A 26,082-nucleotide genomic window follows, 5' to 3' on the forward strand; every position below is an offset into this window, starting at 1 on the left:
GACTGAAGAGATGGAGAAACATGTAGGTACACACATAAACACTATCATTGTGTTATTGAGGACTGACCTCTGATCAACACAACCGTGTCTTTGCTCCATCTACTGGTAAAATGATACAACTGCATGTTTTCTCCTCAGGTCAATGAACTAAAGGAGGAGAAGAAGAAGCTGCAGGTGGAGTTGGAGGCCAGAAACAAAGAGATGGAGGAGATAAAAGATGAGGTGAAAAACAAGCACAAAGACATGGAGAGAGAAATAGTTTATTAACACACATCATTCTCATCAGAAAAAAAAACATCTGGAAAGAAATGTCAAGAGAAATACAGATTAGGTACAGGGTAAAATAGTTTTACATCCCTCATATTAAAAGTCAAAGGTGTTGTTTAGCCTGACATGAAGAAATAGAATCAGTGATGATAAAATCTTTTTATTTGACTTTAATAAATTCTTCCAGTTGGAGAAAAATAAACCTGCTGCTTCCAAGTCTTCCTGGTTTTCTTTGGTAAGTGATCACATTATAAGAACTATGATACAATCTGTATGTCCATCATTTATAACCTTTCCTTTTCTGTCTTCATTCTTCTCAGTCCAACAAACAGAAGGAGGAGGTTAGTAGTTTCTATCAAATTCTTTTTTGTTCTCATTTCAATGTGTTTCTGTTTCATTTAATATTTAGATCATTGTCTTGTTCTAAGGAGGTTGATGTTGGTGGTCAACATCTTCTCTCTGCTTGTTAGAAGGTCAGAAGGTCTGACTATGTTCTAGCCAGAATACTCTGTCCTATCTCCTAACTCCAATAGACTGGTATGATGTAGACCACTTGCTGGATCAACAGACAAAGAAATGATTTGATCAGAGACAGAAACCTTCACATATTTGACTCTAATCTCAGAGAGACTGAGTTCTCTGTTATTAATGAACTACTGTTGGAGTTTGACAAACACAAACACAACTCTGTTCCATCTACAGGTCAAATCATAGAACTACAGGAATAAACAGCATCCACACAGTAGATAATAGAGAATATGTTCTGAACAAGTTAGAGTCTGACTGTTAACAATCTGGACTTCACCTCCTTTTTACTCAGGTCAATGAACCAAAGGAGGAGAAGAAGAAGCTGCTGGAGACAAAAGATAAGGTGAAGAACAGGCTCATAGACATGGAGTTTAGGGGTCAGATATAAAGAGAACATCAACACTTTCTACTCAGATCTTTATTACATGAAAAAATGCACAGATAAATATGTAGTTTCATATGAATCAAAACAATAAAGTTAACATGACAAGAAAGAACAAAAAACAATTTATACAGAAAGAAAGATAAACAAGTGGAAATAAATATGTGAGGAAATGACCGGAGTTAAATATCTGCTTCATCTAAGTCCAATAAGAAGCTCAACCATGAGAAGACAGAGAAGAAACATCAGAGAGAAATAAAGGAGCTGGAAATATTGAACACAGAAGTTCATATCATCTGAGTTGGTAACTTCAGCTCAAATTGTGTCCCTGTTCCTCTCAGTGAGGTTTATTGTCATGTGGTTTTCATTGAGCCAACATTCTCAGGTCTAATCAGGGTCTAATGTGGTCTGCAAGGTCCACCTATGAATGAACTCTGGGCAGAACTGGTTTATTAGGGACCATGAAGAAGAAGAAGTCTCCTGATGTTGTCTAAGGTGATAATGTGTATTTTGATCAGTGTCTGAATCAGCTCTGATCTTCTAATGATCTAAATACATGTTTACATTTATTTACCACTTAAGGTCAAAGAACCATATATAGCATTACCATATATGGTAAATTCATTGACCTTGATTTTCAACTTGAAAATTAAAAGATGTGAAAAATTCACAAAGAGTAAAAAATTCTTCTGACTTTCTACAATAACAATCTGGGGTTGAAATTCTGAATTTCCATGTATAACTTACAAACGGTTCAGAATCTGAACTTTATCTTCTCTCTCCCCTCACGTACATGAATTAAAGGAGAAGAAGAAGCTGCAGGAGGAACTGGAGACCAGAAACAAAGAGCTGAAGGAGATAAACAAGAAGCTCAAAGACATGGAGAGAGAAGTAGTTTATCCACACACATCACTCTCATCAGAAACACAAAACTCAGAGAAACATGTAAAGTCCAGAAATACAACCAGAGGTGGGTAGAGTAGCCAAAAATTGTACTCAAGTAAAAGTACTGTTACTTCAGAATAATATGACTCAAGTAAAAGTAAAAAGTAGTCATCCAAATAATTACTTGAGTAAGAGTAAAAAGTGCTTGGTGAAAAAACTACTCAAATACTGAGTAACTATTGAGTAACTTCTGATTTATTTGTGAACACAAGCATTCAATCAGACAGACCAAAATAAAATTAGAGTTAATCCAATCAATAAAATCAATTAAAATAAATTAATTAATTACAAAATGGTTTAAATTAAAATAATCCAGGTAAATTCACAACCTTTGTGTTTTTCACCAGGCTCTTCGTGTTTCCTCAAGTTAGACGTTGAGGTTTTTTTTTTCATATAAATACGTCCTTCAGATTAAATATCAAATGTGGATCTGATTCTAACCTTCCATGTAGACTGCTGTTTTTTGTTATTTTACTTCTCGTGTGAGAAAAGATCGAGTCAACATTAATGAAGGAGGTCCATGTTTAATCTTATCTTCTCTTTCTGTCTCCTCTCTCCTCAGGTAGATGATAGAAAGAACCTCATGGATGGAGAGAGAGAAGTAAAAACACACAGAAACATCAACCTGAAGCACTTTTTACTTCAATGTTTATTATGAATAAAATATGAACCAAAACTATTTAATTCATGTCAATGAGTGCAACAAATGAAACCTCACTTCATCTCTTCTTTCTACCAGTTAATGAAGCAGATCAACCAACAGGAAGAGAAACATCAGAGAGAAACAAAGGAGCTGGAAACAGAGGTTCATGTTGAATCCAGATCTTTTAATTCCATGATAAGGAAGTAGTTTAGAACCAAATCAATTTGTCATGTTGTCGAAGGAGGATAGTTTTATCTCCGTCAACCCAGGCTCTTCATACCTTTTGGAAAGGATAGTCCATCTATGCACAAATCACGCAACAATTTCTCACATTTAGGTTATTTATTTGGCACACAGAGAATAAGTATTGATTCAGTGCTGAAACTTCAGCCTATCCACCTTAAGGGTAGAGTCCCAATCTAAGCAGACACAGTGGCCTTGTTCTACCTAGGCTCTGCCTGTAGACAAAAGGAGGAGCACTGCCTTTCATGTATTCAGTGATTTTCCATTTGTGGCCAGTTGGCTTTAGCTGATTTCCAACATGTGAAATATTAGAACGTGATGTATCCTACTCTCATGAGCAAGATGCAGCAAAGCAGTAGACCACTCCTTATATGGTGAAGTAGCAGAAGTAACATTCTTCCTGATTTCCCCAGTGTTATACACAGGCCCAAGGCCTTTCTTAACCCCTTAGAATCCAACAATGTTCCTCAATGAAAGTAAATGTTTCTCATCATGCCTCTTTATGTGACTTAACTCTCAGTGGGAGAAGAAGCTCAAAGAGGAGGAGAAGAAAAGAGAAAGAGCTGAGAAAGAAGTGGAGACACTGAAGAGGAAACTGGAGACTGAGGTGCTTCACTAATAAAGTCTGAATGATTGAGAGATAGAACATGAAGCTGACTGATGTGAAAGGACTAATCTGTGGATGTCGTCTCCTCCCAGTCAGAGAGAATCAAACCTGAACAAACACAGAACGGCAGCAGCTCAGACAGTCAGGAGACATTAAGAGATATCACTGTGGACATTAATCTCTACTGCAGACATATTTGTCTCAGAAACAAGTTTGATCAGGTGATGTTGCTTTAAGAGTCAAAATCTGTTTTCTTTATTTTTTTCATAGAAAATTTTGATGCAACAGATTTAATAGACACCAACATTCATTTGTTCCTGTCTCTGTGTCTCATTCTTCTTCTTGTGTTTCATTTCCGTCCTGCAGGACAAACCACTGGGAGGACGTCAGTTAAAAGTCCAGATCAAAAATAGTGAACCCATCACATACACATTTGATCCATCAGTGGAAGTAAAGCCTGGAAAGTCTCTTTTTGTGAGTCTTTGTAGATGTTTCGCTGATGTTGTTATATTTTCCATTTTCTTACTTTTCCTTCAGTTTTTCTAATTATTATTTTCTGACTGTGACTCCGTGACCTTTGGATTTACTACATTTACAGATATACCATCCAGACTGTGACGAGAGTTTTACTCTACCTGGTCAACTGTTCTGGAAGGACCTGAAGTCCTGGGGCCGTGGAGACATAGTCCAGGTCTCTCTGCAGTGAAATAGTTCCCAGTTGAACTCCCTCAATAAAGTTCAGTAATCCAGCAAACAGCAACATTATAGATGAGAAACACTTGGCTCCATTTTATTGGATTAGTCAAGTTTGATGTGAACGTTGGTTTGTTTAAAGACTTTTACAGGATGACGTCAGTGTTTTATGTTGTTAAAATCTGACAGATTGATTGTAAATGTTAATATAATAATGAGATTTATGATAATTTATGAAACACATGCTGATGTAAATTTTGACATTAAGCTTGAAAAGCTTAAATGTGATTACAGTTTAAAAAATAAAGAATAATAAAAAATAAAGAGATACTTTTGTATTTATTGACTATTATGTGTGATAAAGAGTTCTACTTTTGCAGCCTTCAGAATTTTCTCTATGTAATTATTATAACTGTGTGTTTGTTTATGCAAGAACATGAGCCAATATTACATATCAGTGAGGAGCCCCTATTATTTCAGTGTCAGGCTCTGATTGGCCAAACTCTTAAAACAAACATCCACAACTAGAAAATCAGCTGTCAACGGAGAGTCTCTCTGCAAGCAGCGATGAACGGCCCTCACACCCTCCTGACTGAGCTGGACTCTACAGATTTTACAAAGTCTGTAGGAAAAGTTTGTTAAAATAGGACACCTGAAAATGGATAAAATGACCAATTTCCTGTGGCCCCTGAAATACATTTCATTTATGGCCATGACATTTGCTTTGTTTGAAAAAAGCGCAGTTTAATATGCTCTACAAATTTTTTACTTGCCACAGTTCAGTAACAGTGAAACCAACATGGAGTTAGACATCTTTAAAAAACATTTTCCAACATTGTCCTTTAATGAACTCCTCCTAGAGTAAGAAATCAATGTACATCACATTTTTGCAACACACTGTAGAGATGGCTAAAATCGTTAAAAATGTTGGTTAAAAATGGTTAAAAAAAATCTATTAAAAGTCTCTGTCACACGGTATGGACGTTGCATCACTTCAAACTTTAGAGTTCCCCATAAAAACAGGAGGTTGACATAATTCACATACACGTTGGCTAATGATGCTGAACTGTTACATGTTGACAAAAGTCCAGAGTATAGAATGTACTTATGTGGCCACATTCAGGGATGGTCATAGCACCACCTTCAGGAGAAAGAGAATTAGTGAACTGACCAGATCCACCACAAATGTGATCACATGAAGTCATAAGAACATTTAACATGCAGTTGGGGATATCAGCCTTTTTTGTCTGTGTTGTACCATACCATTTTATGGTATGAGTCTTTTGCATGTCTGAAACGTCTGAAAACTATCTGTATGAAATCATCCAAGATGTACAAATATTTCTCTTGGGTCCATGCTCTAAACACCATAGGAAGTCTGTCATTTTGTCCATTTTCTGGCATTGTATTTTGATGAACTAGTCCTGGAGACTTTGTAGAATCTGTTTCAAAATTGTTCAGAGTTAGACTGAGTCTCAACTCAACATGGATGAGGGTCAAACTCAGCCAGGAGGGTGTGAGGGCCCATTCATCAATGCCTGATATTTTTAATATCTTTTGTGTCAGTGAGAAAAAAATGTCCACACACAAAGTGTATTTCAATATTCACTGTTTAAATTTATCCAACCATTGATTGTTTGGTTCTTTGAGCAGGAAGTCTGTTAAAGGTGTCTGTCCCCTTTACACATTTGAGCACATTGACTCTATTGATAAACTTTGCAATAATTTAATCATAATGTATTAAACCAGAGGTGTCAAACTCAATTGTGCAGTGGGACAAAAGTACAATTTAGGTCGCGTGCCGAACAGGATAAACATTTATTGAACTCCCTAAAACTAAATGCTTTTTGAACATAAATACAACTGAAAGCAGACAGGAATGTTATTCCAGAATAAATAAACATTATATAACTTAAAACACTTTGCTCTTCATAAAAACATCTCTTGTCAAAATTATACAAGTTACAACTACGAACATGCTGCAAAATCCCAGAAAATAAAAATGATGCTTTTTTGCAACTAAAAAGTTTCTTTGCTCTTATGCCTTTTTGTCAGAGCTGGATGCTTGGCATCTTTTCTTGGCAACAAGTTCGTTTGGTGTAAGGTTCTGTGTGTCGGAGACTCTCAGGATGGACTGCAGGTGTTCATCAGTGAGACGATTCCTGTGTGCCGTTTTGTTAATTTTCATCACCGAGATCTATCTCTATTACACTGCAGCTCTATCAGCTCCATCTGAATCAATCAAATGGGTTGTGAAACAGCTCGAAATTCCTTTTTTGTGCTTCAAAGTCTCCAAAGCAACAACATAACTCAGTGCGAAGTGTGCTCAGTTGATCAACAAAGTGCGCATTGACATACGTTTTCAAAAATGTCTTTTTCTGTCGTCGTTCCGTTCATCGATTTCAATTAGGGTTGCAAAATTCTGGGAATTTGTAAGTTTGAAACTTACCATGGAAATTAACGGGAATATATGGGAATTAATGGGAATTAACAGAAATTAACGGGAATAAACCTGAAATTTACAAAATTGGAGGTTGGCCCTCAACAGGGAACTTAAATATAGTTGGGGAAAATATATTGTAGCATAACCTTGGCTAAAACAACCAGATTTACTTCAAGTACACTCCTCAATCACATGCACACAGCACACTGCCTACTGCAGGGCTATTGAAGCCACACCCCCTACATGCACTGTGCATTCCTACATCACATGCACGGATGATTTCTTGAACCCTGGAGGCTACACTTTTGAGCCCAAAGCACATGCCTATTGAAGCCACACATTTGAGCCTGCGGACTACTAAGTTTTGATAATATCATGGGGTAAATATATCTGATCTATAATAGTATTGATGTTTAACTTGGAAATATTAAATAAAAATAGGTGCTAAATGTAAGCTATTTTTCATTTCATTGACCATTTAAGAGGCTAGCTTATAAATGTGGTGGTGGAAGCATTTCACACAAGCTAATTTTGGAGGAAAGTCTTTATATATGTGTAAATATTGTGCAAAAACATATGTGAAGAATGCTACAAAAATGCAGCAGCATATTAATTGTATTACTTTGCATGGATGTCTGCTTATGACAAAACAAAAATATTTACATTTATGTTTGGATATGATCCAGTTTGTTTAAATTACCCCCAATTTACAGTTAATTCCCATAAATTCCCATGGAAAGTTTCCAATTTGGAATATTCACAAAATTCCCAAGCTTAACTTCCCATGGAAAGTTTCTGGAAATTTACCGTAAATTGTCCGCCCCTTTGCAACCCCATTTCCTCTGTAAGGCATAAAGTGAAGATGGCTAGCTGTGCAGTGTCCGTCACGTCAGTGCTTTCATCCACAGCAAAAGAGTATGCAATAAAGTCTTTGCTTCTTTCAATCAACTCTGTTCTTAAATCACATCACACATCTTAAATCACGTCACATACCTTCATCATACAGCCCTTCAGAAACTCTCCCTCGGTAAATGGCTGTGCTGATTTGGCTCTCTCTTCTGCCACAATAAAGCTTGTTCCGGATGTGGCCCGTGGGCCTTGAGTTTGACACATGTATATTAAACTATCCTGACAGCAGGGTTCACATATGCAGCATCTAAACTCACTGTGAAGGGACAAAGGTGAAAGCATGAGACTCTGTCTGTGAACAGCTGACTTGATGTGGACGTGTTTTTTTTTAGAGTCCAGCCAATCAAAGTCTGTCGGTGAGCACTCAGCCAAGCGAAGTATTTGCCTCCATTCCCTCCTGCTTCTTTCTGTCAGTTGTTTTCCATAATTTTATTTGCACGTCTGTCAATCGTCCTCTTGTGGGTCCTCTCCTCCAGACGTCCCTCAACCTTCCTCCTCTGCCAGAGTCAGAACCAACTTCCTGATCGGTATATAACAGAGGCAAAGCAGAGAAATTACCTACTTTATAAAAGTTTGTTTATGGTTAAAGTCTAAGTTAAGTTGAGCCAACAGTTGGTAAAGTCTCCATATTTGGGGGGTCGGGGCTGGAATTCTGCTGTCAGTGATTGTACGGTACTGTCAATTTATGAGGGCTTTTATTCAAACATTTGTTCTTCAGAGGTTAGGGTGTTAATTTTTGTGTGAGCCCACTGATCCATTTTTATTCCCATTTTAGAAACGGAAAGAATATAATGTTGGTCAGTTTGTTAAGTGTCCTCCTCTCCACCATCACCTCAAAAGTTTCCAGTGTGCAGCCAATGACAGAGCCAGACTTCCTGATCAATTTCTTGAGTCTGTTGCTGTTCCCCCAGCGGACTACAGCAGAGAAAGGGATGCTGGCCACAACAGAAGGTAGAAGATCTCCAGCATCTTACTGCACACGTTGAAGGATTTCACCTTCCTCAGGAAGTAGAGTCTGCTGCAGACCTTCCTGTACACAGCTGTACTGTTGATCCTCCAGTACAGTCTATTGTGGATGGTCACTTCCCACTTATTTTTACTCCTCCACCACCTCCACGTCCCTGCCAAGGATGCTGAGTGGCTGAGGATCTGTTCACTTCCTCATGAAGTCTATCACCAACTCTTTGGTCTTGTCCATTTCTGTATGTGACGTGACTCTGAGTTGTGCTGAAAGTCAGTGGTGTATAAGGTGAACAGGAACGGAGCAAGTACAGTCCTCTGTGGGGCTCCCACACCACTCACCACCACATCAGAGAGGACATGACCCCACCCGTCTGTCAGGTAGTCAGTGATCCAGGAGACAGTGGATACACCAACACCCATCGACTGCAGCTTCTCACCCAGCAACAAAGGCTGGATTGTGTTGAAGGCACTGGAGAAATCAAAGAAAGTGATTCTCACTGAGGCTCCACCACCATCCAACCAGAGCCCTACAACAATCAGAAGGAAGTGGAGTCACTGAAGGAGGAGGTTAGTAGTTTCTATCAGATTCTTTCAGAACAACTAGTAAACATTATAGATGAGAAACAGCACGACTCAGATCTTCCTGCAGAAACCACACACTGCAGAGAAAGTCTCTGGAAACACTTGGCTCCATTTAATCGGATTAGTCAAGTTTTGTGTGAACAAGGTTTGTTTAAAAGACTTCTACAGGATGAGTTTGTTTTCAAATAAACAAAACAAATGTGCATCTGTTGTTTTTATGAAATATCTCAAATTTCATCAGAATAAAACTCATCAGACCAAACTGTTGAATCTTGTCTCTGATTTTTTTTTTTTAAAGAGCAACTAAACAATGACCTGAACATAATGGTGCCTAGATGAGATGAGGTGTCCTGTAAGTTTGTTTTGTGTACACTGAAAAAATGGCGAATATTTAACATCTATTCTGTGTAGTTAAGTTGATCATAGTGTAGTGAGAGCATGAGCGCTGAGGGAGAGGCGATTGCAAACAAACAAGTACACATTAGCGTGTGTGTTAAACTAAGGCTACAATCACCTCAGGTGTTGTTTATTGATAAACAGGGAGCCGACCCACGGGCTGAGACACGTTAGGGGATTAATTATTCCCACAAAGTAATGATAACCGTAAGGGTCTATATTATTATTGGGCATCTAGCCCCAGCTCTAAAGCGGTTGCGGCAATTATAATGTAGCGGTGGGCTATCATGAAAGCCTACGCCATGCTGAAGGTCACGTTTACTTGGTTACACCTTTATTTTTATTTATTTTATTTTATTTTGCCGTGTGTGTGATGCTATTTATCTTGCAAAGTTGTATGCTTGATGTGATTTGGCGTCAGTGTTGATTGGCTGTCACTGACTCACTTGTGCCAAGTAGCCAATCAGTGAGGGCTGTGGGCGGGACACTGTTACACATCCAAGAGAGTGGTGACTTCAGGCAGAGAGGCATCAGAGCCAATGGATACTTTGTTTAATTCTATTGGTTATTGTTACGCCGAATATGTCGATGTTACGGCCAGGCCTATCATTGGTTGATCCCTAATTTACATAGCTAAAAATGTCAAAGCTGAGAGAAAGCTGTGGAAGCTCAGCCTAGGGGAAATTGTTTCTGGTGAATATAAGGAGGATATAAAGATTTTCGAGTTGAAACAAGTTGTTCTCTGGAGACAACTCATGTTATTAACATGAGTTGCCTCCAGAGAACAACTTGCTGTCTACCTACAATACTCAATAAACTCTGTTCTTCATGACCGGTCCAGTGTCTCAGTATCCAGACAAACTGAAATCTGTTTCCTGTGTTTCCTGAAGATCCGCCTCCACAATCTTTATTATTTTATAACTGGCAACACTGTCAAAGTTCCCTTATTAAACTGATCTGATTAAAGTCGACACATAACGTCTCCATGTTCTTAGGTGTTCACATTTACAGGGAGATCTTCAATGGCCATTTAGAAGTTTTTATTATTTGAACCAAAAGCTGAATCTAACAGATGAAACCTTGTTCATAATCTGGAGCTGAGGTCAGTGGTCGGTGGATGATTTCCAGACGTGTTTATTGACAGAAACTTCACTCAGCAGGTACGTCGTCTTCTGAAGTTGATATGTCTTTTCTGTGCTTCCTTAGTTCTTCTCAAAGTGTCTTTTCATTCTGAGCTATTGCTGATTTTAAACCAAAGCTAGAAACGTGAAGTGGAGATTTATTTTCTATTCCTTTGTGTCAGTGAGAAAGTGTCGATGCAGTTGTTTGGATCTTTGAACAGGAAGTTGGAAAGTTGGACAAATTGTAGGTGACAAATGTAAATGTGTAAAATAATCCTAAAAGGAGGATTCACATATGAAAATTTAAACTTCACTGTAGAGGAAACAGAAATGAAAGTATCATTGTCACAGACGAAGGGAAAAGTCAAATGCTCGACTGCTGCTTTACAATAGTTTTTATGATTATTGCTGGTTTTATTGAAGCTGAGGCCTGGAGTTGTTGATAATGTGGCAAAGAGGGCGGGAAATACTGCAATGAATAATGTAAGAGGGAAAAAGACCAACAATACCACCTGGGAATTGTACCCCAAGAAATACTACTACAGAATATGAGAGTAATAGAGATGTATTGTCAGATTAAATTAAATATTTTTTTCATTTATGATCAAAAAATTAAGTAGCCAAGGAACTGCAAAAGAGAAAATGGTTAACAATTCAAAATAAAGTCCAAGAACTAACAGGAATAAGGTTAGAAATACTTTTATTACAATATCTCCAACAAGGGACCTGACAATATAATCTAAAACATCAGCCAAACCTATTAATATATTTAACACTCAGTCGAATATAAACTAAATAACTAAGGATAGAGTGGGCAGAGGCCACCAGTGGAGGGGCAGACTACACTGAGGGGTGTCTAGGGATTCTACCATTACTCACCTCAGTAAAACAATGACACAGCAAATTGAGGCAATAAACCTACTCACCACCTTGAATATGGGGTCACTACACTGGAGGCTGTCCAGATATACAGGAAAAAAGAGGGGAATCAACTAAAACAGGATGAATGGGTTACTGATTGGTGGGATTGGTTTGGGAGGAGGTTCGCGGTCTTTTCCGTTAACGTTTAGAGTTTCTTCAGCTTCAGGTTTTTTTTTACTCCAGTTTATACGTACTTCTCAACCAGTGGAGTTCTGGTAAACGTGGGTTCGTTCGGACGTCGTGCATAAATAATGTGTTATCATGATCAAAACCACAATTTCTGCTTAAAATAACATACCGGTTAAAGCCCCGCCCATTTCAATAAAAGCCGAGCCACTTCCGGGTTAAATCCCGCCCATTTTTGCTTTATGCCCCGCACACTCCAAGTACCGATACAGATAATTTGTATGGTTAACAGATACAGATACACATACAGATAATGCTGTACTCGCTCATCCCTAGCGTTCACAGACACTACTCAACAGTAACCTGTTCAAATGGCATACTCCACAACAGTCATAATATGTGCGATTTTGTAACTTTTTAAAGCTGACTGTACATTAACTTGTGAGGGATTATCTGCTTCATTTTCAGGACTCTCTGATTCTTCAGATGGAAGGTCTGTTGCTTCATTTCCAGCTCAGAACCATCACCAGTTTGGTTTTCTGTCTCCTTCTGGCTCACTGTTCTAAAGGTAACTACTGAACAATATAATATTTAAGGTCAGAGTTAGACTTTGCCACAATAATATATATATATATATATATATATATATATATATATATATATATATATATATAATAAAGCTCTCCCATTCAGTATCAACAGCTGGGTTTAAAAACAGATGTTGTGAAGACAGCAACTGGATTTAGATTTAACCTGAATGAAGCCAATTTTTCCACAAACACCAGATATATAATGTTAAAACTGATGGTTATGCTGCAAACATTCACTCATTTTCAGTTTGATGCTTGGGACAGGGACATGTTCACCACTGTATTCCATCATCTTTCTTAAACCAACACTCAACACTAATAGTCGAAGAGCTGTAGGTGGAATTGTCTCCCATTCTTGCTCTATCAACAGTTTGCGGTATTTTACTCTTCACAATGCACCACACATTATCAATGCAGGACAGGTCTGGACTTCAAGCAGGCCGGTCTAGTACCCCCAGTCTTTCACTACAAAGCCATAGACTACTGTTGGAAGACTTTCACAATATGTCTGTACATCGTCTTCCTGAAATAAAAGACTTTGGTTGGATGGCACCATGTGTCGCTCCAAAACCTACCTTGGAGCATTAATGATGCCTTCACAGACACTATAGGCAATAACACATCACCCTAACCCTAAAGCACCACCATATTCAGAAAACCTTTATTTGGGGGCAATGAAGGACAAACAGAGCAGACAACAACGACCTAAGACTGAGTGGAAAAGCTCAGTTAAAATAAGTAACATAGAATAAACATAGAATAATTGTTGAAAGCACATGCAATATCAGAAGGGTCAGAATATTTTCTATCTTCATTAACAGTCTCGGTAGGGAAAGAAGCTGAGGGCATTTTACTCTTTAGGAGCTGATTAGTAACCCTCCAAGTACTTTTGGTGTTCAGGTTTCGATCAGTATTCAGTAGGGTTGGATTACTGATAAATAACTTATACAACCTATTCTTAACTAGCAAAGACTTTCAGAAGATTTTTTTGGTAGTACTATTGTTTTAAGTTTTATTGATAACCAAGGGAAAAAACTTGTTAAATATAGTGTTGAAAGAGAAAGCTTCAGCATGAGCATGAATATATATATCATCACAGGGAATGTTATCAATCATCCCCCCAAACCGGTCAATATTTCTTTTATTAAACAAGCATGAGACTTTCTCTCTTTCCTGATGGCTGATTGAGGTCACTGATGCAAAATGAAATACAGGAAGATAATCAGATATATCAGAACAAAAGACACCAGCCTTCCACAATATGTTGAAATGGTTGGTAAATATGTTGTCAGTAAGGGTTGCAGATGAAGGAATCGGTCTAGTGGGTTTAATAATGAAGGGAAATAAAGAATCAGTATGATGGTCAGAAACTCAGCAGTTCAGGACTAATGGTTAAATAGTTTAATATTGAAATTACCCATTAGAAAACATACTTTACCTTCTCGGTTAATTTCATCCGAAACACAAGCAAGACTAGAATTAAAATGTTCAATGCTTGTGTCAGGAAGCTTATAAATGCAACCTTTGATAACACACTTACCATCAAAAATATCACAAGAGGATATTTCAAGAAATGATTCAACATTCAGCACTCAGAATTGAAAGTAAGATCATTTCTATTTTTGGATTGATTATTATTTGAAATTATTATGTAGGTATATTGATACACTTCTGACAGATCTTGTTAAACAATGATGCTAAGCATTATAATTTGGGATGTCAAAAAGTGATTCAAATTTATCAGTTGGCCAAGTTGCAGAAAATGCTAGAACTGAAAATTCATGATTTAATGAAGACAAAAATGAGTAAGAGAGTCATAATTTTTGGAGAGACTATGAATTGACAGTTTCTTAGACCGAGACTTTACACATTAAGCAGTAGACTGTTAAATTGATAGTAACAAGCTACTGTCTCTGAAACTGAGGAGTTAAAGAAATTTGAATCAGCATCAAGAAACTCTGTGAATTTAATATTACTACATGAGTTCACATCAAATGAGTTACACAGCATATGATTTGGGGCAGGTCTGGTCCCATCCTGAGATTTTATATTGTGCATCAATTCATCTTTATTTATAACAGGGAAATATGGTGGTACGCTTGCCACAGATCCAAGAGCTCCATTCATTCATTCCATATGCTTTGACAAGTGTACATTTCATATGACAGCACTTTTTAGATAGTGGTCGTCCGTCGGAGGGGATGGATGTTCTCATGTATAAACCATAAGAAATACATGATTAAATCCTTAAGCATGATACTGTATGTGTTTATATATCTGTGTGTGTGTGTACTTGTACAGCTATCTTTCGGAGGACAAGTTTAAGTTTTTCACCATCAAATTGAGGACATTTGTGCAAAGTAAGGACATTTTGGCATTTCCTCACTTCTTTACAAGGCTGTTTGAGGGTAAGGGGCTAGGGAATGCATTATTCAAATGAGTGTCCTCACAAAGATAGCTATACAAACGTGTGTGTGCGAAAGTACCACTATTACACTCCTGTGCAGATTTCTGGGATGATGGCTGCACAATGAGTTTATCGTATCTTAGGTGGGCAATGTCCCTCTTCTTCCTAGCAGCCCTGGAAGGAGTTCTTTTCTCCTCAGTCTGGCAGATTCCTTACTCCTTAGAAGTCCTTATTTATGAAGATGTTAATGCCTTTAAGAGCTTTGGCTTTGCTGAGAACCTCCAATTTGTACTTATGACGCAGAAACTTTACAAAAGCAGGCCTGGGTCTAGTGGACAATGACGAAGGTTTTCCAGTCCTGTGGGACCGCTCTAGCTTTTTTTTTAATTTTTTTTTTTAGATTTATTTATTTGCGCATAAAAAACAAACAAAAAAAAATTGAGCAAAGAAATTACATATCTTTCTTACTGGTGAGATACAAAGAGAAAAAAAGATGTGCAGATCAGGTCTGAAACCCGAAAGGCTTATGGCATGACCTCACCTTGGCCTAACAAATAATTAAAAAACACAGTAAAGAAATAATATACATATAACTTGTACAAGGTAGACGAAATAACAAATTTAAAGGGAAAATAAAAAGAACGAATAAAATAACGATAGTAAAAATTAATAGTAGTAGTTATGATGACAACACCACATAAATAAATAAATAAATGGAAGGAGGTGGAAAAAGAGGCGAAGCAAAAGAAGAAAACTGATACAGATAAATTAAGGTCAGGTAAACACAAGAAAAGATAAAACACAAAAAATGATTTAAGAAAACATGATGCACTGGGAAAGACAAGACTGAGAAGTCAAACCAAGTTTTGTTGTTCTGTTAATTTTAACTGTAGTTTCTTTTTGAATATTGCCAGGGAGGAAAACTTGAATTTATGCGAAAATATTGTTGAAATTGAGTTGGCAGTAGATGACTTTGGTAGATTGCTTTGTATATGAAGATACAGATTTGGTTGATGTTAATATCAAATATAGTTGAGATTTTTAGTTTGGTAAACAGCGGAGAGGATGGGGCCCTAGAATATGAGTTTGTGGGGGTTCTAACAAAGCGTTTCTGAAGTAGATGGAGCTTGTGGAGATTGGTAGGGTGGGTGTTAGCCCAGACAAGATTCCTACAGACCACGAATGTTGAGATGGAAGGCAGAGAGTAGATAGTAGTCTGATGGAAACCATTTGATCAGGTCTTCAAATTGCTTTTCGTTGTAATATCTGCAGGGTTCTTTCATTCCATGGATATTATTTGCATCAGGATCAACATCACTCAGGTTAGTCTTTGTCGCCATATCGAGATCAAATGGGTTAAATATCGTATTCTCAAAAGAGGTAATATTGGATATATAGTTAGGTTGGAGACAACTACTGACATCCTCATAGTCTGAAAATTGAAATAAAGATACACAATTTTCACAGGTCCATGATACCCATAGTTTAGAGTTCAGCTTGGAGACCGGTGAGCATTTTGAGTGATCATTTTATTTGTTACAGGTAACGATTTTAAATGTTTTTGGCATTTGGGACAATTTTTTTTTATACTTGTGCCAGTTGGCATGATTTAAAAGAAACAATGAGAGAAATTAAATTAGGTGGTCTTGCCACCTCTGTACTCATGGGCATCATCACTTAGGAGTAGAAGTAGCGTATTAGTAGAGTAGTGGCAGCGACGGGGCTGGTAGGGTTGTAGACGGGGTGTCCTTTCTGAGATGACGGAGAGCACCTTATTCTACGAGCTGGCCCACGTTTCCTTTGGGGATTCCTCTATACTGGTGAAGATCAAGTTGTTGTGTCTGGACTGGTTTTCCAGGTAGTCAGCTGATCTGTCAAGAATCTTGATGCTGTCACAGGCCACTCTCAGATGTTTTTCTAGACGCTCACTATCATCTGTGAGTTTGGAAATGTTGTTTTTTGATATGTCAAGTTCATGTTGGGTAAATTGGAGGCCGTGCACTAACTTGGTGAATATATCTACTTGCTTCTGCATTAGGTCTTCATAGTAGGCGTTTTGTTGGGCCAGTTGTTTTTCCAGGAGCTTATGTTGTTCAGCTTTAGGCACGTGCAGCTCAATTGTACAACGATCAATCTGGAGCTTCTCCACCAGCAGCTTCTTCACTTTATCCTCAGAATCAGACGTATTTTCAGCCTCTGAGTCTTTAATTTCTTTCTAAACAATAATGACATTGTTTCGTCTGGACTGGCCTTCTGTGTAGTCTTATCACTGAGAGTAGCAACACTTTTGCTGACTGTTTCCATATCATTTTTGGTTTGTTTGTAGGTGTCTGCCCATGTCATGCAATAGGCTTTGATGTCATGAAATTCTTTTTGTGTAAATTTCCAGAGTAGCCCCGAGATCATGGATTTCTCTCATCAGTTCCCCAACTCTTTTCTGTTTGAGGAATCGATAAGGATTTCAACACAGGATTTGAAGTTTTTCTCCTGTTCAGACATATGGGAGGCCTTTTGTTGCTCAAGTAATTCAAACACCTGAGCCATGGAAACAAGTTCATCAGAGTTGTTGGAGCCAATTTTTTGATGATTTACTGTATTTGGTATGGGTATTTGGTATCTAAGTTATGGTTTGGGTATGAGAGTGATCATTTGGATTTATTTATCCATGTTTGTGTTTAGCTGTTCTGATTTAATTCAGAGCTGTGGAGAGAGGAAGAGGTGTGTTTTTGTCTGTCCCCACAGGTGGACACAAATGAATGAGCAAGGTTGCGACACAGTCTTTGACCTCATGTTTAGTTTAAAAGCACTTTTGTTGTTCGTTTCGATTTTAAATAAATATAGAAAAGGAGATAATGGGCGACTCAAGCTTTATTTTTGGACAATTCAAACGTGTGAGTTAGGGTTGGACGGTAATACGGTAAAAAGATATACCGGCGGTGTCTTTCAGAAGCAACGGTATCAGTTTCAATACCGTCATTAAAAAAATGCAGTGCACTTATATAGGAGATAAGGATTAAATATAAGATATAATTAATTCAATGCCTAAAAATTATTCTATGTCCACTGTCGGTGTGTGTGCGGCACATTCGGCGCAAAAACTGTCCTGGATGGTCAGATTAATTTAATTGTTTGACTGTTGTATTTGCACTTTTTTATAAGCTGCTTTTTTTTTTTTTGTTATTCAAAGCTGCCCAGGCTGTGGTTTCATTTAAATGATGTGTGTGCAGCGCATTCTGCGCAAAAACTGCATTATGTATTTGGTCCGTCCTGCACGCAACTTCAAAACCTACCGGGCCGTTTCAGAAGCGAGCGTTTAGCCCGCCAGACTTTGTTTACTTGCTCAGATTTGGCCATTTTCCCTGGCGTATGTTCTTCTAAACATGCGTCTGCATGTGTAAATATGCTTATAGTAGTTAATAAGTTTCGCTTTTGTCTGTTTTTACGACCGGCAGTTTTCATGGGGTATTTTATTTTGAAAATCCACCGGATTCGCTTTGTTTTTCTATGTCTGGTTTCCGCCCACTCGAGGTAGTCAGTGTAAATTGAAAATTAGTTTAATTAGTTTTTAATTAGTCATGGTAATATCATATACCGCGGTAAAATGTAGAGACGGTATGAAGGTATCAAAATTTGGATACCGCCCAGTCCTAGAGTGAGTCAGACAACCCTGTAACCTGGCACAGCGGTTTCTTGATAGAAAAAAGGACGAGACAAGAATTGTCAGTGGCTTTTGTGTTTGGTGGCATTTCATCTGCCCGCAGCTGTTGTTTGTGGCTCTTTAGTTTTGTCCTCTCATAAAATTAAATGCAGCTTTTAAATCTCCTAGGTTGTTTGAAGGATGTTTTGGGATCAGTGAAGTGCCGTCCAATTGCCCATGCTTCGTTTGGCTGAATCTGAGCAGAAAGTTTATCCCTGAACCCTCCTGTCTCCAGCCACAACCATTAATCTGTCTCGAATGAGTTTTTACAAATGACCTTGTTTACCTGAGGTCATGAACGGCAGCCCTAGCTAAAGATATGACAACCTCTCGTAGAGTGGTCTTCGCTTGGTTGAGGAGGTTTTTCTTTGGAAGGATGATGTGATCATCCACCACCATTGTGTTATAAGATCATGCACCGTTACGTGCACTGTTGATTTGATGACTCCTAAACTTCCTGTTGTGTCTCTGTATCAAGTAGTGAGGTTGTGGGAGGTGAGGACCCAGATGCAGGACTGATGATGAGGCTAGAACTCCAAACAAAAAATATTTAATAATGAACAAAAAGCGCTGCAAGCAAGGCAGGTAAATACAAGATACAAAACTCAAAAAGAATCAGGAAACGTGGATCAAGAAAGTTGGCGTGGTAACATGAAACAAGGAAACATGAAATAAGACATGGAACATGGCGTGAAGACATCAACGACGCGACAAGGAACAAAGAGAAAGTAGGGCTATATATATACAAGGGGGCTCAGGGCGAACGAGACACAGGTGAAACACATGAACAATCAAGGGACAAACAAGAAACACAGACAGGAAAACCACAATTTAACAAAATAAAATGATGGATTTATTTGGTTGTCCCAGTCTAAAGATAAACTGGTTCGCTTGAATCCAGAGTTCCCTTGATCTAAAAATTAAAGAATTTTTTAATTGAACTGAAGAATTGAGTCCATGTTAGAGTCCCTTAAATATGTTTTGATGAACGGCAAAAATAATCAACAAGTTTATGACACTAACTCCATACGTTCTAGTCCAGAACTCAATAATCTTCTGTTTTTCTTTCCAGGTCAGTCTGAGTCAGTGGATTCACTTGAACTAATTATAGCAAGAGTTGGTGATGACGTTGTTCTACCGTGTCAAATCAAAACTTCACTGGACGTTTCTGAAGTAACGTTGGAGTGGAAGAGATCGGACCTCTACGTCCTGGTGTGGCGTGATGGTGCAGACCTTAAAATGCAAAAAGATCCGTCCTACAGAGGAAGAACATCTCTGTTCCCTGATGAACTGAAATATGGAAACGTTTCACTGAAACTCTCTGACGTGAAGCTGTCTGATAAAGGAACGTACAGATGTTACATTGTAGAGAAGAATACAGAGATGTTTGTTAAGCTTGTTGTTGGTGAGTAGACATATAAAGTATAGTCCTCTGACATCAACTCTGATCTGAAGTTGAGTTTTACTTCCACTGACTCTGGTTTGAAACATTTTGTTTCTCAGCTCCAGATACAGCAGCCTCACCCATCATCAGTTTATCAGGGATGGACAGAGACAGAGGAGGAGTGGTGTTACAGTGTGAATCCAGAGGCTGGTATCCAGAGCCTGAGGTGTTGTGGCTGGACGCTGAGGGAAACCTGCTCTCTGCTGGACCTCCAGAGACAGTCAGAGGTCCTGATGACCTCTATACTGTCAGCAGCAGAGTGACTGTGGACAAGAGACACAGCAACAGCTTCACCTGTAGAGTCCAACAGAACAACACCCACCAGACCAGAGAGGCTCACATACATGTTCCAGGTAGAACACACTTAGAGAACGAACCATGACATGATTTTAGTTCGACACAGTTTGTGTGTGATTGTGTAGAAATGTCATGTAACTCTGTGTGTTTTCATTTCAGATGATTTCTTCTTGTCCTCGTCCAGTTCTGCTGTCCCTTTCATCACCGGTTTGGCTGTTTGCTTAGCTGTTAGCATCGTAGTTATTTTAGCAGGTGTCTTCTTTGTGTGGAGACAAAATAGAACCAGTAAGTTACAGATGAGTCACCACATTAATGATGTAAAACACCGGCAAACGTCTTGTCTAGTTGAATTCAGCTGCTTTGATTTTACACAGAAACCAAGAAAAGATCCAGAGATGAAGAAAAAAAGGGGGGAGAAAAGCTCCGGGACAGGGGAAAAACAGAGAAAGATGAAGGTTTTTTGGAAGAAAAAATTAAAAATTTTTTAAAGAGAAAAAAGATGAAAGTTTTTAAAATTGTGATTTTTGAAAAAAATTTTTGATCGGGAAACCTTGTGACTATCCCCATCCATTTTTGGGCAGGTTTTTTCTTACTTCAGGTCAATGAACTAAAGGGGGGAAAAAGAACAAGCTGCAGGGGGGAGAGGGAAAGCCCCGGAAAAAAAGAGCGGGGAGACAGAAAAAAAGAGCTGGGGGGAGAAAAAAAGATGAGGTGAAAAAAAAACCCTCGGGGGGCATGGAAAAAGAGAAGTGTTTATTCACTCAGAAAATCAAAGAATCAATTTGTGGGGACAAGCAAAAATTTTTTTTATTTTTAAAAATTGTGAAATGTTTTTGGGTCACTGATGAAAAAACTTTTTATTTGACTTTTTTAAATTCTTCCAGTTGGGAAAAATGATTTTGAGGGTTTCCCAAAAAGTTTGGGAAGGTTTCCCTCGGGGTAAGTGATAAATATTTAAAAGAACTATGAAAAAGAATCTGTATGCCCTCATTTTTTAATTTTCGATCTCTCTTCTTTTCTTCTCGGGTTGTAAAACAGGACAAAAAGGGGGGGGGTTTTTTTTGGGTTTTTTTTTTTTCAAAAAAAAGTTTTGAAAAACAAAAAATTTTGTACATTAACTACCATTTAAATTTTAAAAAAAACCCCTCCGTGGATGAAAAGGAAAAAGAAAATATTTTCTTTTTTTTTTCCCTCAAACCTTGAAACAAAATAACAGAGAAGAGGGCCCTAAAGGTAAACATTCAGTTGATTTTCAAAAAAGCCAAACCAAAAAAAAACACTTTGATTTATAACAAAACAGTTGTTGGTAAATTTTCAATATTTTACACAGTAGTCAGGGGGGAAAACTTGGTTTTTAAAAACAAAATTTATAATTTGAAATAATATCTAAAAATTTTAACAAAGAAAGGATTTTTTTCCGGGGGACAGAAAACCTTCACTTATTTAAACCCAAAATTTCAGAGAAAATGAGTTTTTGGGTTTTTTATAAAACTACGGGTGGAGTTTTCAAAACACAAAAACAACTCTGCTCCATACGGGTTTAAAATGTTTAGAACTACGGAAAAAAAACAGAAAATTTTAAAAAATTCCCACACAGTAGTTTAATAGTAAAATATGTTCTGGACAAGTTAAAAGTCGGGCCTCGGATTTTGGCCCAAAAACCCTCCAAGGGGGTCAGCAAAATCAGTTTTTGGGGGGGTTCTCTGTTTTGTCATGGTTTTGATTGTTGATTATTTTAAATACTTTAAAACCCCATTGCGCTTTTGTTTTTTTCCTTTTTAAATTTGGGAATTTGTTTTTATAAAAGGGCCCCGGGGTTAAAAACTACTTTAAATGATTTTTAAAAATATAAAAAACATGATAATTTTGATTCATTATGTTCGGTTTCAAAAAATTGAAAACAGTAATGTGAAAAAAAAATTTTTTTTTATAGTGCAAAAACAAAAAAAAAATTAAATTTTCCCATACAAAAAAATTAATGAAAAATTTTAAAATTTTTAAAAAAAAGACGGGAATTCAAAAAAATTTAATAAAAAATTTTCAAGAAAAACACTTATATAATGACATGAGTTCTCTAAAAGGAAGGGAAAAAACCCAAAAGTTAATTTTTAAAATGTTGTGTAAAAAACTTTTAGCAAAAAACTTTATTTTTTTTTTAAAATTTAACAGGCTGACCCCCAAAAAATTAAATCAGTCGCATTTAAAAATTTTCAGATAACACAAAAAAAAAAATGTTGCTTGAACATTTAAACTTTTTTAAACCCGGAAACAGTTGTGAAACTTTTTCTCTTTTTGTCAGAAAATTTTTGCAAATGGGAGGCCTCGAAAAATATCTTTCAAAAAACTTTTCCATTCCCCAAGGGAAAAGCAAAAAAAAACCTTTTTTCTTTTTTTTGTTTTCCCAAATTACCTGCACTTTGGATGCCACAGTGGGCCAAGGTTTGGAGGCACATCACGGGTTTGAAATTTTTTTAAAATTTTCTTCTTTTTTAAATTTGCTTTTGGGGGCCCCCCTTAGTGCCCCCCGGGGCCCTAAGCAGGAACTTAGTGCCTTATTTGTCTGACTTTTAAAGAATCGGGGATTTACCCCCTTTTTCTGATAAATGAACTAAATGAGGAGAAGAAGAAGATGGGGGACCCAGAAAAAAAGTTGGAGGAAGGTAAAAGTGAGGTGCAAAAACAAATCTTTAAGACAGGGGAGGAAGAAGAGAAGTAGTTTATTCACCCCCATCTTTTCAAAGTGGGTTTTTCCCCATATCAATACCTTTTTTCGATCAATTTAAAACCAGGGGGGACGGGGGAAAAAATAGAAACAAAACGATAAAAAAGGGAAAGGACTTTTTAAACAAATTTTTATGTCTCCTTTATGGGGAAAAAACAAAACCTTTAAAACCTTTTTCCCAATTTTCCCAAAAAAAAACTTTCTGGGGCGTTTTGTCCTCTGATGGGTTTCCTCATGCTTTAAAAAAGTTAAATTTGTTCAAGGGAATACGAAAATAAAGACGAAATATCCCCCAATTAAAGGCAAAAGGGGGCAGTTTTAAAATTTTTCTTTTTGGGGGAAAAACTGTTTCCCAAGACCCATAAAAACCAAAAAAAAAAGTCCCGTATGTTTTTTTGGGTTCCCCCTCTTCCCTGATTCAAACAAAAGGGAAGCAAAAAAATTGAGAAAAACATTCAGAAGGGGGGTTTGGGTTTTTAAATCTCACCTCCTCTTTCTGTTTCTCTCCCCTTTCAGCTAAAAAAAACCCCTAAACTGGGTGAAAACCCCAAGAAAGTTTTCAAGAGGGGGAAAAAATCAGCTGAAGAAGGAAGGGGGAGACCAGAAAAAAAGAGATGGGCCCAAAAACAAAGGGGCTGGGGACCAAAAAACAAAGAGTAGAGGAAAAAAAGGATGAGGTGAAAAAAAAAGGGTCAGGGGAACAGGGGAAAAGAGAAGTAGTTTTTTCCCACACCCCAATCATTCTACAAGAAAACTACACACAGAAATTTTAAATGTGTGCAAAATCAGTTAAACCCGGGCGGGGATGTCATACCCTTTTTGTCTTTTGATGGGGCTGACAGGGGAAATTTTGGAGAAGATTGAAGAAAGCGGGAAAAAAAAACCCAAAAGAACTGAAAAAAAAACAAAAAAAGGGAAAAAGAAAAGGAAAAGGAAAACATTTTGGGGGGAACCACCATAAAAAAACTTTTCATTTTTTTGTTTTTTTTTGAGGACTGACCTTTGGGTCAAAAAACAACTGTGACTTTGCTCCTTTTAAATGGTGAAAGGGTTACAACTGCAGGTTTTTCCTCCCTTGGGTTTCTTAAAACTAAAGGGGGGGAGAAGAAAAAGCTGCAGGGGGGGAGATGGGGGGGACCAGAAAAAAGAGTGGAGGAGATAAAAGATGAGGTGAAAAACAAGCCCCTTTAGACATGGGGGAGAGAATTTAGTTTTTTTCCAAAAAAAAATTTTTATAGGGAAATTCCCCCTTTAGTTTAAAAAAGTCAAATGTTTTTTGTTTGTCGGGACATGAAGAAATAAAAAATCTTTTTTGATGAAAAAAACCCTTTTTTATCGACTTTGAAAAAATTAAATTCAATTTGGGAGGGAAAAAAAAAGCTGTGTTTCCCAAAGTCTTCCTGGCCTTTAAAGGTTAGTGATAAATTTTAAGAAATATGTTTTACAATCTGTTTTGTCCTTCATTTTAATTTTTTATTGGTTCTTCTTTCATTCTTTCTCAGTCGTCTCCCTTCCAAAGAAAAATGGGGGAAGGTTAGTAGTTTCTTTTCAGATTCCAGTTTTTTTTATTTCAATGTGTTTTGTTTCATTTAAAAATTAGGTTTTGTCTTGTTCTAAGGGGGTTGATTTTGGGGTGGGTAAACATCTTCTCTTGTTTGGTTTAGATTTGGGGAGATTTTTTCCAAAAATTTTCCCTTTCCCGTGTTAGAGTTCTTTTTCTAGTTTTTTGGGGGTTTTTTTTTTTTTTGGGATCTCAATCTTGTTTGTTTTTGTTTTATTTTAAAACCTTTGGGGACATTTTTTTTGTTAAAAGTTCAGTTAGATTTTCAGTAAATTTTTCTTTTGTTTCCTCCTCTGGTGTTTTTTTTTCGGCCCCAAAACCCCCAAAAAACACAGCACAACAAAAACAAACAAAAACAAAAACCACACAAAAAAACACAAAAAACAAAAAAACCACAAAAAACAAAACAAAACACAACACAACCAAACACATCAACACCCTTTTATTAAATTTATCAACTTTTTTTTTCGGGAGTATAAAGGGCTTTTTTTCATCTTGTTTCTATTAAAGGTCTTTCGGTGTTTTTTTTTTTTTTTTAATCTTTCCTAAACGTTTGTCTTTTCGGGCCCCATGTTTGATAAATTTTCCTAGTAAAAAATTTTCCCTTTTTTTTTTTTTTTACGAAAACCCTTTAAAAAGGAAAGGAAGGTCCTTTATTTAATTCATCTTCTCTTTTGTCTTCTCTCTCCTCATGTTGATATAAAAAATAAGGCCCAAAAGAAGAAAAAGAAAAATTTGTTTGGGGGGGAAGAATTTAAAATTCGGGAAATTTTTAAAACAGAAAAAATAAAAACTGCGCATTTTTTTAATTAAAATTTGTTTTTTTTTCCCAAAATAAAATTAAACCCAAAAAAACTAATTATTTCATAACAATGAGTGAAAAATACTTTTAAAAATCTCTTTTTCTTTCTCTTCTTTTTTTTTCCCATTTAAAAATTAAAAAGCAGTTTTAAAAAACCAAAAAAGGGGGAACCCAAAAAAAAACAAGGGGGGAAATGTAAAATGAAAAAGAGCAGCTAAAAAACCAAAAAAACCAGGGGTTTTTATCATTTCTTACAGTTACTGATTTAAACCCCCCAAAAAATCAAAAAATTAAATTAGAAAAATTTAATGAAAAAACCTTTCCCAGTTGGGGATTTATTTTCCCAAAAACTTAAATCAGAAAAAACAATTAAATTTAAAATGTTTCTTTTTCTTTTTTTTCCCCAGAGAGAGAAATCCAGTAAAAAAAGGTTCTTTTTTTTACAAAGGGTTTAAATTTGCTGTAATTTTTATTAAAATTTTAAAAACAAACACCCCTTCCGGGAAAAACACCCAAAAAACCTCCCACTAGAAACATGATGTTAACAAAGGGAGAAAAAAGGGGACTTTTCATTGTCTGTTTTGTTTTGATTTTTTTCCTAGGTCCTACCCCCCTCATCAAATTTAGGGTTTAAAAAGATAAAAAAAGTTTTCTAAAATGATTGAGAGATAGAACATGAAACTGACGGGATGTGAAAGGATAATTGTGGATTTTGTCTCCTCCCAGTCAGAGACAATTAAAAAACGTGAAAACAAACACAAAACCCGAGAAAGCTAGACAGTCAGGAAAATTT

The 26,082-nt window shown here is 37.0% G+C and overlaps 1 protein-coding gene across 7 annotated transcripts; it reads left to right on the forward strand.

Moving 5' to 3' along the window:
- The first annotated feature begins 201 nt into the window (after nucleotides 1-201).
- Nucleotides 202-4,655, forward strand: LOC125016267 (lamin-A-like). 7 transcript variants are annotated; one of them, XM_047598664.1, is made up of 9 exons: nucleotides 211-222; nucleotides 455-502; nucleotides 588-608; nucleotides 1,982-2,147; nucleotides 2,685-2,927; nucleotides 3,529-3,615; nucleotides 3,708-3,836; nucleotides 3,982-4,089; nucleotides 4,214-4,655. In XM_047598664.1, the coding sequence occupies exons 5-9, from the start codon at nucleotides 2,829-2,831 to the stop codon at nucleotides 4,319-4,321; spliced, it is 531 nt and encodes a 176-aa protein (XP_047454620.1). In that variant the 5' UTR covers nucleotides 211-222; nucleotides 455-502; nucleotides 588-608; nucleotides 1,982-2,147; nucleotides 2,685-2,828; the 3' UTR covers nucleotides 4,322-4,655. The 7 variants fall into 7 exon arrangements, with proteins under 7 accessions (XP_047454612.1, XP_047454620.1, XP_047454631.1 ...); XM_047598675.1 differs by lacking the exon at nucleotides 211-222 and adding an exon at nucleotides 248-331; XM_047598656.1 differs by having other exon boundaries at nucleotides 202-502.
- Nucleotides 4,656-26,082: the final 21,427 nt, after the last annotated feature.

The sequence above is a fragment of the Mugil cephalus genome, chromosome 1 (genome assembly GCF_022458985.1).
Source record: "Mugil cephalus isolate CIBA_MC_2020 chromosome 1, CIBA_Mcephalus_1.1, whole genome shotgun sequence".
Classification (NCBI taxonomy): Eukaryota; Metazoa; Chordata; class Actinopteri; order Mugiliformes; family Mugilidae; genus Mugil; species Mugil cephalus.

What these genes read in the sequence shown, in the direction of transcription:
- LOC125016267 (XM_047598656.1), top strand. Translation starts at nt 2,829, where the DNA reads ATGAAACCTCACTTCATCTCTTCTTTCTACCAGTTAATGAAGCAGATC. An exon ending in CAAAGGAGCTGGAAACAGAG is followed by an intron (nt 2,928 to 3,528) that starts GTTCATGTTGAA and finishes CTTAACTCTCAG; the next exon opens with TGGGAGAAGAAGCTCAAAGA. An exon ending in AGCCTGGAAAGTCTCTTTTT is followed by an intron (nt 4,090 to 4,213) that starts GTGAGTCTTTGT and finishes CTACATTTACAG; the next exon opens with ATATACCATCCAGACTGTGA.